Below are 13,631 nucleotides of genomic sequence, written 5' to 3' on the forward strand. Positions count from 1 at the left end.
TCTTTCTTTCTTTAAAAAAATATGTATCTGTTGCAATTATAATAAATGACTTACCACATTGTCCCCTTGGCTTTTCTTCGCTTTCTTGACTGCCTCTCCATATTTCTGTGTTAATCCACCCAGATTTCCCATTATGATTCCCTGTATATATATATATATATATATATATATTGTGGGTATGTTGGTGCGGGAAAAATGAAAATAAAATAATGAAGGCCGCTCACACTAACGCGTAAGACATGGAGGTAGCTAAGCTGTGCGCAACCTTTACGACAGTCACGAGGGTTTAAGTCGACGATTACAGCCTATTTGCTTCCTCACTGCCTGCAGAAATTTTCAGAAGGATCTTATCTCCACAGTGGCGCTTAATATACTCCTGAAGCTAAAGGATCCCGAAGAAGATGTACCGGACATATACATCGTGTGGAAACCTGGGCGCGAGTTTGTGGAGGGTAATATGGCGGCTGATGCCGCTGCCCGAGATCATTCCCACCGGGCAACCACCGCTATTCTCAACCTCAAGCCACTCCCCAGCCGATGTTCCCACCTATCCCACAACGCACCAGGGACATATTGGAACATTACAGATTGGGCAGACGGAAATATCCACCTCATCCACAACTCACCAAAGAAGAAGAAACGCGGTTAAGAAGGCTCCAGACTAACTCCTTCCCGCACGCCTCACAATTGCACATGATTCATCCCAGTCTGTGCAGTTACGACTGCCAATTCTGCGGCACCCCCAACACCCTCAACCACATGGTGTGGGAGTACAAGGGTGTGAAGGAACTCCCGGAGGTCCTGGCGCCATCGACGCAGCAGCGGGAGTTCCTGCTGTCCAGCAAGGTCCTGGATGGCCAGCGAGACCTGGTCATCCGGGCCAGACAAGCAGCTGAGGGCCATGTCATCCTGAACTAGGGGTGCCACCCACACTGGATGGTCAACGCTACTACAATGAAGATGATCCAGTACTCAATTTTCCTTTTATAAAAATCCATAAACGTTTAATCCTCCTCCTCCTCATTGCCGCGACGACCTTTACTCAATCATTGTTGCTATAAGTGTGAGCTTCCTTTATTTTTTTGGAAGTGATAACCGTTGGACATCACCTTGCAGAGGTGTGAGCTATGACGTGTCTGTCTCATTCCAAGAAAGTGTTCTCACGATTACGGAGAACGCTGGAGTCTCGTTCCGAGCAAGGGTTGCCACGATTACGGCAAACGCTGAAGTTTTTTTTTTGCCAATAAAGCCAATCTCCCTAAGCTGGCTGGACAAGCGTGCACCGGGAACGCTGCGCGGTCGCCGCGAGGCACGCACGCACAAGTGCTAGTCCTTTACTTGTTTTTTTTTTTTTTTAACAGCTGGGCGGCCCCCGCAATCATGGCCGATCTCCTTAGTGGGTATGCGTCGCTTGACAGACGTGTGGCTGGGACTCTCGGCGGTCGCCGAGATGCACGCGCTCACTTGCGCTCGGCATTTGTTTTGCTATTTTTAACTGCGCAAACGAAAAATAACGATTTTCTACGCAGCTTCCCTGTTAAAAAAAAGGGCGAAGAGCATACGCTTGAAAAGGCACAAGGTTTAGCTTTTTTTTTTATTTCGTCGAAGCTGGCAACTGATGTGCGCTGTCGGCAAGAGCGCCCGGGGATCTTATCGCCCGAACGAATCTTTTCAGCCACTTGCCTTCGATACGGATCACGAAAGCGAAGGCCGTCCTTGTAAGTGTACCCAGTGGCCTAGTGTTTATTATCGGGCTCCATCACGGTGATATGCAGAGAGGCCTTCTCGGGATTTTGTGCGTCTGGGAAAAATGGCAGGTTCGCCCACACAAGGACACCGGGAGTTGCGGAAGTTTTGTAATGTGGCGAGGAGTTATGAACGTTCGTAATTTGCACGCCGTACTCGAAACTAAGCACCACTATCCAAACCATCAACGTCCAGGTAAGCCCACGCAAACGTACAAAAAAAAGTTTGCGAAACCGGAAGCAAGATTGTCTGGGAGACGTGATTCGTAGAGGCGGCTGCAAGATGGTTCTGAGGTCACTGTCTGGCGCAGGACACGGGCGTCACCTGAATAATATTTTTGAGAAGCAATTTTTTGGGTACTCCTAGATTTTCCTTTCTTCTCGCTTTTGGTCCTGCCGGTACGTTTCTTTTAATTGTGCTGTGATCACACAAAATGATGGACGCAAGGTAGCAAAGAAAAGAAGAAAAGAAGGCAAATGGGCCGAATGCTGCCATCGCAATAAAGTTTCATCAGCAAATGACAGACCGAATGACAGTGTATAGGAAAGCCAGGGCTTTTACTGCTTGTCGTGAGAAGTTGTTAATGGATATTTTATGGGAAAAAGTAGACTAGCACAAAAACTTCATGCACTTGGGCAAAGAAGCAAAGGCTTGCAAAGCCACAAATGCGCGTGTTCCTCTGCATCGTTATTTCGTTTCATTGAGCAGAGTTCCTTTTGGAATAGTTATTATAAGTTGAGGTGCAATTGCAGTCAAGTGTTTTTAGCGGTATTGGCCTTGCTGCCAGCAATTCCTCCCTACTAGCTTGGAGGAATAAAGTGCTAAATACCACACTCAACGACATCTGTTATCCCTCAGCGTATGGCTACTCTATAAGGTAATCAATGAGTTCTCTGTGCCAATAAAAATTATTTAATCTCCTCTCGTATCTTCCTCCTGCTTTAGGTGCATCTATTTACCTTCACGGTATATCTAGTACCCGTCACAAAACCCAAAAATGGGGGGAAGTTTATGAGATTTCGATAATAAGGATGGAAAGTCATGTCCGTGACGCCAGAAACCTTAGTGTAGCTCACCAGCACGTTCATACTCCTCTCGCAGTCTTCACAATCCCACAAGGGGATGAGTGCACTGTCAGAGACTGTATGAATGGAGTTTTTGTTAAATACTGCGCAATAGCCTCGCCAGCAGAGTCGAACAGCAAGGCGCGGTCTATGCTTGGCCTTGTTTCGTGTCTTCCAGCAGTTGGGCATGCAGTACGGCCGAAACGAGGAACAGAACTATACAGGCACCCAAACGAACATCATGCCATTGGTATCGTTGCGGTTGCCACGACATAGGCGAGGTACCGTCGTCACGTCAAACTGTCACCGGCAAAAGCTGACCTTATTTGCTCGCCTTCAAATCTAATGTTTCTTAGGGTGCACACACACACACACACACACACACATATATATATATATATATATATATATATATATATATATATATATATATATATATATATATATATATATATATATATATATATATATATATATATATATATGGCAGTCTACAATGCCAAAGAAGGCATAGGGGAATGGTTAGACTAGGTTTTACCTTTAGTGACGTTACATTATTTTTTATTAATTACGGGAGAAAGAAAGAAAAACACGCGCCCAGAGTGGGGACCGAACCCACGCCTTTCGATTAGATCTCGAATGCCTTACTAGACTGCCGGCATTTCTTTCTGTATTTCCTAACGAGCCCCTCATTTTCAAACCCTATATTCCAGATTCCTGCAGCAACTAAGGACTACACTTCACCACCTTATATATATATATATATATATATATATATATATATATATATATATATATATATATATATATATATATATATATATATACTGCTGAGCACGAGGTCGCGGGTTCGATTCCCGGCCGCGGCGGCCGCTTTTCTGATGGAGGCGAAAAGCAAAAACGCCCGTGTGTTCGAGATTTCGGCGCACGTTAAAGATCCCCAGGTGGTCAAAATTAATCCGGAGCCCTCCACTACGGCGCGCCTCATCGCCTGCGTTGCATCGGCGCGTTAAACCCTACAATCAATCAATCAATATATATATATAAGGTGGTGAAGTGTAGTCCTTAGTTGCTGCAGGAATCTGGAATCTGAAGACCTGACCCTGACTACGGGGTCGAAACGTTGAAATAAACTCTCCGAAGAGCGTACTTTACCTTTGTGCATATATATATATATATATATATATATATATATATATATATATATATATATATATATATATATATATATATATATATATTTAGATATATAGATATATATAGATATATATATATATATATACAGAGAGAGAGAGAGGGAGAGAGAGAGAGAGAGAGTCTCTGAGGTGTTTCGTTTCGCTATAATTTTCAACATCTAGGTAGTCTACTGAACCACATTCTCTATGGTCATTTGTCTGTGAATTCGAGCAAGTTTGTGTACTTGTGCGTTTGTGTGCCTTGTGTCTGTGTGTGTGTACGCGGATGCGTGCGGACTTTCGCTTCAATGCTTCGGGTGACGTCGAGGTACAGTTGACAGAAGTTATTTATGGGTAACTGAGGGAAGGTCGCGCTATCTGTCCCCAATCGGCGGCCCCTGCTCCATAAATTGCCCCTCCATGTGACAAATACTTACGGGCTGAATAAGTGAGTTACTGGTGAGGAAATTCTATCCTTCATCAAATGTTTACGCGCGCACTCCACTCGTTGTCAACAACCGAGGTTTCGCATTTACGCGAAGCCTTATTTAACCTGAGCCCATGATTTATCACTGTCGGCATTTTCTGTGATTTATGCCGCCATTTATTACCGTTCCCACCGCGCTACCCTTACCCTCCGTGAATGATAGCCTTCCTTGTCCACTTCGCGATAGGAGCTCACTGTGTACTCGGGACGGCGTCGGCGGGAGCCGCAGCCAGGCACAACCGTTCAGTGACCCCGAACAGTGAAGCCGCCTATTCGGAGAAAGCGCGAGACGCTGGAGCAGAAAGCGAAAGGATCGACTGCGGTGCCGACGCCAGGCGCGGGCGGGACTTGTAGCTGTCGCGAAGAGAGCACGATCGAGGCGCTGTCGGCGCCAAAGAGGCAGGCGCTCCGACCTGTCGCCCCGTGCCCTCCGCTCGCGAACTGCCGCCGGTCATGCACAGTCGACAGCGCGACACACACCCGCGCCACCCACGAGATAAACGCACATTCGAGGGCCGCCCTAGCCGCGCGGGTAGGATCGTGGGATTGGGCCCATCCAAACAGGCGAGACGGAAGACCAGCCTCTCAAGGGGGCTTTCGGGCCCACAAAGCGGGTCGAAGAAAAGCTAGTCGTCGCGGAAGGACTACAAGGCTTCCTTTTACCTTGAACGGAACGCATCACGACGTCTAACTCGGGCAGAGTAGCGCCGATGCAGGCACGCATAAAGGAGCAGCCCGCCAGGACTCCAGCAAATAAAGTACACTGCACCTCGAACGGCAGCACCCGGTTTCCTTGGCACGCATCGCTCGCGAAGGACAAAAGAAGCAAATGCGCCAGTTGCATTTTTGTATGTATAAATTCGCACCAAATGCACCGAGGTAAGGAGAAGCCGAGCAGGAATCCGTTCATGGCAGTAGGACGTCGTTCGGTGAAGCCCTAACGCCTGTGGGCCGCAAGGCAGCACCCAAGAAAAAAAAAAAACATCTTGTGCTCCAAAGAAAGTAATTCGTGTGCATAGTTCGCACCATAAAGGCAAGTTCCTTTCTGTAGAAGTACCATCTCTTTTTTTTTTTTTTTTTTCACAGCTCACTCTCGGTTGCAACGCCCGGACTGCAGCGGTAATATCACCATTTATTATGACTGTTCAGATTAATGAAGATAAGTTAACTAGGTTCGATGAAAACCGTCTTTTAGAACAAACTATAAATTAGATGGCTTACTGGGGTTGGTGGCGCAGTCTACGTCTCTTCATAACAGGGCCGCCTTATTTGTTTCAGAAATTCAAATTCGAATAAAACATTACTGTAGAAAACAATCAGGTGCGCCGTAGTGATTAGTTGCGGATCAACATCCACCCACCAGAATTCTCTAACGTGCCCTGAAATATCAACTGGAAACTATCCTTGATTATCTCTTATATGAGAAAAAAGGCCGCTGTGGCCAAGAATCGACTCTACGACGTCGTTTTCAGTCGGCAATGCGTCGGCCTGTGAGCCACCGCGGCGGTTATTGAAGGACAGCGGATTACAATTGTCGTGAATGGACTCCTATGATGATGGGCTTCGATGGTTGCATGGAAATATGAAGGTCTGTGCGCGCTCAAGCATTCATTCGTTCTAATTCGAGCGCCAATAAAATTCAGACTGTAAAATAGTAATTTTCTAGCAGCAGAATAACTACAATCAGCCTTTTGTAAGCTATAAAAAATAACCAGTCAAAATAACCGCACTGTTCAATGCTCCAGAATGGGACGAGTTCACTCACTTTGTTTTACACTCTGTAGATTTCTATATTCTAAAATTAAATTTCAATGCGCTGCTCGAAATACTGCAGAGTTTACACGTCGGCGATAATTTCCCTCGGGTGTTGAAATTCCACTCGTGTTTCCGTATAACATTGCATTGTTCTTTTGGAAATAAACTTTGAAAGTTTAAAATCACTGCTAACAAACACGGACGTCAAGTTGGTGCAGAATTCAACTTTGCACCTTCCCAGGTGCGTAGCTTGACCGAACAGACTAAACAAAGCAAGTCACACCCCGTTGAAGTCAATGTAATGTTTAAAAGACCGGAAACACTCAATGCATCTGGGAATGGGAATGCTTGATGCTTAGTTGAACGGCGATTAAAGTAACCGTGATGCAGTGGACGTTCCGGCCTACTACTGGCACAGGCGCGACACACTTTCCAATACTGTCCCACATCAGCACTTTCCCTCATTCGAATTGTATGGTCCTAGAGCATCATTTTCCTTCCAATTGCATGGACTTGAAGAGAGAGAAATATTTATTGCCCAGTCACCGACCTAAGTCCAGGTCGCCACGTTCCCTTTCAGGCAACAAGCGCGCGTACGCTCACGGGCAGGGTTGCCAGGTTTGGCAATTTCTCGCTAATATGGTGACTTTTAAAGGCTCGTGGTGACTGAAATTTGGTGTGGCGACTTGGGTACTTTCTCGCTCCTTTGAGCGCTCGCGAACAATTTTATATTCCTGGCCTCTTCCGACACCCTAAATTCAAGAAAAATAGCTTGATGTGGTCGTTAAGTGCTTTGTAGGAGTCCTGAAATCATTTGGACGCCTGCCCACTCATCCCTTCGCGGCAATGCAGCGGCTCACGCTCGCGCCCGAGATCTTGCTTGCCGGGCACCGCAAGAGGACGATGAGAGGACCAGACACTCACTTATTACATACAACGACATCACCCAACAGTACATGCTCACGCGACGCACCTTCCCGCCACCGGCAGAAAAATGAACAAAAGAACAAGTCACCCTCCGACAACTTCAGACAAACACATTTCCACATCCCACACGGCTACACGCCATTATACTACCATTATACTATAGTATACTACCCCCCGTGCAGGCACTGCAGCAGGCCAGCAACGCTCTTCCATGTGGTTTGGGCATGCCCTTCAAACCCAGACCTTGCACCAATTCCCAGTCCTACATAGGAGCAGTGGGAAGCTCGGACCTAAGTAAGCAGCTTTGGCCCGCTGAACGGGCGAAGACGGCAGGCCGCACCAACGGAGGACCCCGCCCACTTGCAAGCTCGATCTAACTGTTCAATAAAGTTTTCTCCTACTCCTCCTCCTTCTTTCCCACACAATACCCTGTTCCACCGAGGGTTAATTGCCGCATTCATGGGAGGTTGTGGACATTACTATACGAGGGTGGCCAATCCTGCTCTGGTGAATGAGCGAATATATCTACTTAGGCCAACTAGTGACCCGGGATGCCCAACCATGTGGCAGAGATAATTACAAGGATAGGAATGGGGTGGAGTGCATTCGGCAGGCATTCTCAGATAATGAATGGCTGCCTACCATTGTACCTGTAGAAGAAAGTGTATAAGAGCTGCATCTTATTGGTGCTCACCTAAGGGGCAGAAACCTGGGGCTCACTAAAAGGGTTCAACTTAAATTGAGGACGACTCAGAGAGCAATGCAACGAAAAATGATAGATGTAACGTTAAGGGACAAGAAGAGAACGGAGTGGGTCAGGGAACAAACGCGTGCTAAGAACATAGTAGCAGAAACTAAGCAGAAGAAATGGGCGTGGGCAGGTCATATAATGCGAAGGCAAGATAGCCGTTGGTCATTAAGAGCAACAGAATGGATCCCTAGAGAAGGCAAGCGTGGCAGGGGGCGGCAGAAAGGTAGGTGGGCAGATGAGATCCCGATGTTGGCGGTAGCTAATTGGTCGCAGTTAGCCCAGGACCGGGATAATTGGAGATTTCTGGGAGAGGAATTTGCCCAACAGTGGGCGTAGACATGATGATGACGATGGTGATGACGATGATGATTATGACCCTGTTTCACATGCAGCAGCGTCAGAACCTCCTTTTTCAAATCCGTGTGCTAATTCCCCGACCCACCACGGTATCAGCCACCCATCCACCGTCCCACTTCGTCCTCTTGTGAGGGTGCTCTTTTCAGCTCAGATCCACAACACCAGCATTGACTGAATAAGCGGACGCGCCGGATAGGGCAGCCGGCGGAATCCTGGACTAAGGATACCGCTCGAAGAGAAAAACGAGAGCGGCGACCACCTGGCCGCGTATATAAACTTGCATAAGCGTTTCCCTCCTCCCCCGGCTCACCAGGGGAAAATTTGCTGTTATTTGGTGTTCAAAAAAAGCAGCCTTTCAGTGTTGTATCACGTGCCTATCGGACTTATCACTGCAGAGGAAATGCATGCCCTATATATAGGCTAAGGCGTCGCTCATTGTCCTTCCGTGGAAGCCAGCGAACGCGCCTGGCGAGGGCAGGATCCGTATCGATAAGCAGCAACGGAGCGCGACCATACGGCTGGCTTGCTCCCGAGAAGCCTTCCCGTCAGGGTCGGTCTGGCCTTCATTGCGAACTGATGGTGATTTCGTGGCCGGCAGATTAACGTTACGCAACTGAAGGCTTCCTGGATGCTGTGCTTGATGCCGGAGGTGATTCGCGCCGGCAAGAAACACAAATTCGGGGTGATAAACACGGTGGATAAAAGGGGGGGGGGGGACTAGAGGGCAAAACAGGTCTTGTCGCCTATTTGCTAGCGTGTTAAAGCGCTGGTGTTCATGGACCCGGTGAAGGTTTCCTCTTTTTTGTGATGTTAACTCACATGGTTCGTCAGGAACGAGGGGCTCTTAGCTTGTACGGCGCAGGTTTAACGAAATTATACTGCCTGGTAGAAATTCTCCGTGCGCACGTCCAGAGGCTTCTTAACTGCCTACTTCTTCAACAGGACACAATAACAAAAGAAGCCAAACAGAACTGAGAAATCTAAAAAGCTTAGCCCCCCGTGCCCAGTGAGCGTCGTTAAAAGTGCAGCAAACGGGAGTTGGTAAGAACCATGGCGTAATGACTGCTTCAAATCTACTGCTTATTTGTTACAAAGCTGGACCATGTCGTACCTCGAGCGTAGGCCGAAACCGAAATAAGATCAATACCTGCAACGTAATTATGTAGGGGAATTAACGAGATGCATCCATCTAAGAAATCGGCGAACGAGAACGTTCTGACCAGACCCAGTTCGTTAAATATCCGACTGTCCTGATTAACCTAGACTTTGGTATCCATGCATCGCGTCGACAAACAAGATTAAAGTAGCCAGATGACGAAAGGGCCAGAGGGGCGAAAGAAGTGAAGGGATACACAGAACTGACAAGGGATACATACGAAGGTTGCTGAAGGGTTAGAACGGAAAAGGCTCAATCGCGTATAGTGCACCTGTAATAAGATATCGTTTGCACGTCCGTAATAAATAAACGGGGTGTCTAGGGTTTAACTAGCCACTCCCGCAATTTTGCCGTGCACCTGTTTAAAAAATTGGCCGCGTATCTGCTCCTTTCGTTGCAAATGCCATCAAAAGACGATAGTCTTTATCGGATATTGCGAAGTAAATGCCTCCCTTCGCTTTACCGCTCACCTCTCATGTTGGTCCTCTTGCGTCGCGCTCCTCCCAAGGTAAAGACGCCAAAGGTTTGCTTAAATCATTTTTAATTTCCCGCGTTCCACTGCTCCAAATCGGGTATCTCGATGCGAACGCTGCCGTACGGCGAAGACGCGCGTTAATCGAGGCGCCCTACTTCAACGTTTATGGAACCGCGTTTCCCTACTCCACGTGCGTTGCAAGCAGAACGTGGAACCTATCTAGTGGAACCTTGCGTAACTGTTGCCGGTTGATTTCTTAAAATGGCGCCAGAAGCTATAGTGGCGCGGGCGTCAGCAGGCGACGGCGGAGTGAATTCTTTTTCTGCAGTTGATGAAGTATTTAATTTCGCAAAAGTCAACCATGTTTGATTTTTTTATAAAGGAAAACTGCAAATATCACTTCTGTATTGATTTGTTGTCTCATATTTGCGTAATGTCTTGTTCTTCTTCAACAATATTGACAAATATGAACATTACACCGGACATAGACGGGCAGATTTAGCTGTGACTATATAAGACTATTGCGCAGGCATTGTTTTGCTTTGGCCGGGTGGCTGAATCAAGTCACAGACAGACAGACGGACAGACAGACAGACCAAAACTTCTGGGTTTAAGTAGCCCAAGAAAGACTATCGTCTTTAAAATAACTAGCATGTTCACATTGAATCGGCATCACCCACCACGGGATCATCACGCGAAAACGCCTCAGCCCTAGAACACTATTTCCCGCAGTAGCACGCACTGCTCTTTTTTTCTTATTCATGGGGGCTGAGCAGACGTAGCGTTCTTTCATTCTGTGACTTCCGCACTAAGGACTGTCATAGCGACCAACTTTTTCGGGAGTGTACGACTGTATTCTTGCATAGTGCTGGGAAGCATAGCTAGTGTATAATTTTTTAAATGCAGAGCATTTCAGTAACTCACGATGTCACCCGCGTTGACGTCCGTAGTCCGCACCGTCGTTGTCCCTACTGTATATAAAAAAAAATGCGATCCGGCGCCATGTTTCGATCCCTCGACCCTGCGGGCGCAACGCAATGTACATGGTGCTCTACCCACTGCGCCACAAAGCCGACACAGAATGGGAGGCTACGGACGCGCCTTATATCCTTGACTCATTCAAATTACTGCTGACGAGCGCTCCCTCGTCAGCAGTTGCCACAAGTGCAACAACATTAACGTAACGCAAACTACTTAACGTCGTGCGCCCCCGGAAATGCTCTGCATTTGATCGTGCCCCTCGCGAGGGGGATGTTGACGCTACCTCTTGCAGAGACCGAGTGCAATCGCCAAAAACAAGGTCCCACGAGCGGCGCGCGCGCCATGGACTGGTGGCGCCATCTGTCAGATGCGACGCGAACTACTATCAAGGCAGTGCGAAAAACGAACGCGCGAAATACAAACCGGGCTGTTTTTTATCGCCACTTTAGGTGTGATTATGTCGCTATACTACGAGTAAGCACACGCGTTTAGTGATACTGCCCTTGAATGTTCTCTTTTTTTACTTCCACCGTAACACAACTACAAAATTGCCACGATAACTTGCATATGTGGATGCTTCATGACATTGTTCCACCCCCGCGGATAAGACCGGAAGCAAGGGAGAGCCTTCTGCTTCTGCCCACAAGGCGGTCACCAGGACACGCACGAATAATCTTTGTTACATTTCAAAATTTCGTGACGCTAGGCGTCTGACAAGTGCGGCTCCACTTACTTAAGTCGGCAACTGTCAAACTATGCGCTCACAATTTGCGCACCATTTCTGCTTTCGCAACAGTCATTAAAATAATAATATGGACCCCTTCATTAGAGCATAGACCTTCCTGCTCCTGCACGGTAGCCTCGTTCACTCGGAGTCCGTTTTAATTGTTTCCATGTATGTTCCCTACCGGACCGAAGTTCGCCCAACTGCGGATTTCATCAGAAAAAGTCACTTATAATGAAATGCACCGTTTTTTTTATTTCCGCTAAAAGAAGCAATGGGGCGGGTTTTTAAAGGTACTATTGCTTCATAGAATTCCTAGAGGTAGATGCAATGTACCTACCTAAGTACAAAGTCTTAGTATTACACATTACAGGCACGTACAACTACGTTGAATGCCAGTGATCGCCCTTTCCCCGCACATGAATTCAGTCGCAAGAGACCGGCAGCAAAAACGCGGCACTAAAAAATGGGCGTCAGTTCATGAATACAGGATTTTATGTACAATTTTGCCAGATGGAGATGTTGTATTTAGTCTAAAACCGTGTAAGGTCAGAAAATGCGCTTACCTGATGTAGCGACGAATCAGCATCATCCATAGCACAATGATGTAGTTTCCCTTGACATTTTTCATTCTTTTCAGCACGTTGAATGACAACAGGAAGCCGCTGGGAAAAACCATTTAAAACAGGCCGTTAGAAATTCTCCAGCAGGCCCCAAATTATTAGGCTATAAAAGCATTGAGGTAGCCATATTCAGTTACAAAAGTAATGTTTAATCCCTTCACGACTCCTAACCAACAGAAACTAAATTGTGTACAAAACAAACCAGCCTGTATTATATTGTGTAGCCACACATATGTTTCTCCGTTGACAGTTATGGATGGTTTAATGAAAATACCAGAGATGAATAGGTTAGGTTGCCTACATTTCCTTTAAAATTGTCAAGAATCAGCTAAAAGAAAACCCTTCACAATAGGTAGAATATTTACTTTCAGGGTATTCACCACGTCACCTGCACTCACTTAACATATTAATGTATTTGAGCATTGTTTTTCTAAGTGTCGTGATCGATAGAACAAAATTGATAGTGCTTCCGCTGAACAATCTAATGTTGACAAAGTTAATGAAAGTTTGTAATTTTTGTTTGCACGGTTTTCAGCCTACATGTATCTGGGTTTCGATATTGGGTATGTAATCTGTTTGTAATCGCAGTTATCACAGGATCGGGGTAATTGGAGATTAATGGGAGAGGCCTTTGCCCTGCAGTGGGCGTAGGCTGATGATGTTGTTGTTGTTGATGATGATGATGATGATGATGAATCTGTTCATTTGTTATCCGTGTGCATTCTGCCCTTTGGGGCGCATAATCTGCGGGTGCCTTTTACAGTACATAATCTATTATAGTTCATTGTTTTTGCACCCGATGCGACAAATAACCTCTGTGAGCTATTTACGATATGCAACTGCTTCACTGTTTTTTTGTTCAACCGGCTGTCTTGCTTTCATTCTCGCATCATGTAACACTACGCTGTGTTCCACCCCACTAGTCTAGCAGTATTGTAATTTAAAAAATGCAGAAGAAAACCTAGAATAGATTCGATAATACGCAACCTCATTTTTGTCATGTCTGCGCTCATCGAAGGGAGCCATTTTAGAAATGTCGCTGCATGTTATATTGCGAGGTTAGGTCCTACTAGAAGTTGTGACCAAATTCGATGGCATTTTTCGCTGTATTGGACGAGTCATTGGAATCTACATTGACTGGGCCTAATCTTACGCGCAACTGGCGCCGAGCTGAGCGGGTGTTAATTACCCGCACGGTTGATGAGGTGCGGTGATGTAACGGGCTGCAATATCGCTGGGACCGGATATCAGTTATCAGAATTTTCCCCTTCCATTCGCGTAAGCAAAACACAGAGCATCGGATCACGTCCAATCAAGCCTTTACGATAGTTTTACGCAGGCAATTATACGACGACAATGTGTCGCCTAATTGTGAGTGCTTGTAAAAGACACCAAAAGAGGTGGCTAACA

The 13,631-nt window shown here is 46.5% G+C and overlaps 1 protein-coding gene across 1 annotated transcript in view; it reads right to left on the reverse strand.

The window, feature by feature from the left end:
* Window positions 1–13,631, reverse strand: part of LOC144169953 (O-acyltransferase like protein-like) — an 80,058-nt gene that overhangs the window by 51,474 nt on the left and 14,953 nt on the right. The window contains exon 8 of the mRNA XM_077699413.1: window positions 12,165–12,263. Coding sequence (XP_077555539.1) covers window positions 12,165–12,263 — 99 coding nt within the window. The remainder of the gene's footprint in view (window positions 1–12,164; window positions 12,264–13,631) is intronic.

Source organism: Haemaphysalis longicornis, unplaced genomic scaffold (assembly GCF_048455015.1).
Source record: "Haemaphysalis longicornis isolate Haplotype H1 unplaced genomic scaffold, Haemaphysalis longicornis Haplotype H1 scaffold_1, whole genome shotgun sequence".
In the NCBI taxonomy this organism is placed as follows: domain Eukaryota; kingdom Metazoa; phylum Arthropoda; class Arachnida; order Ixodida; family Ixodidae; genus Haemaphysalis; species Haemaphysalis longicornis.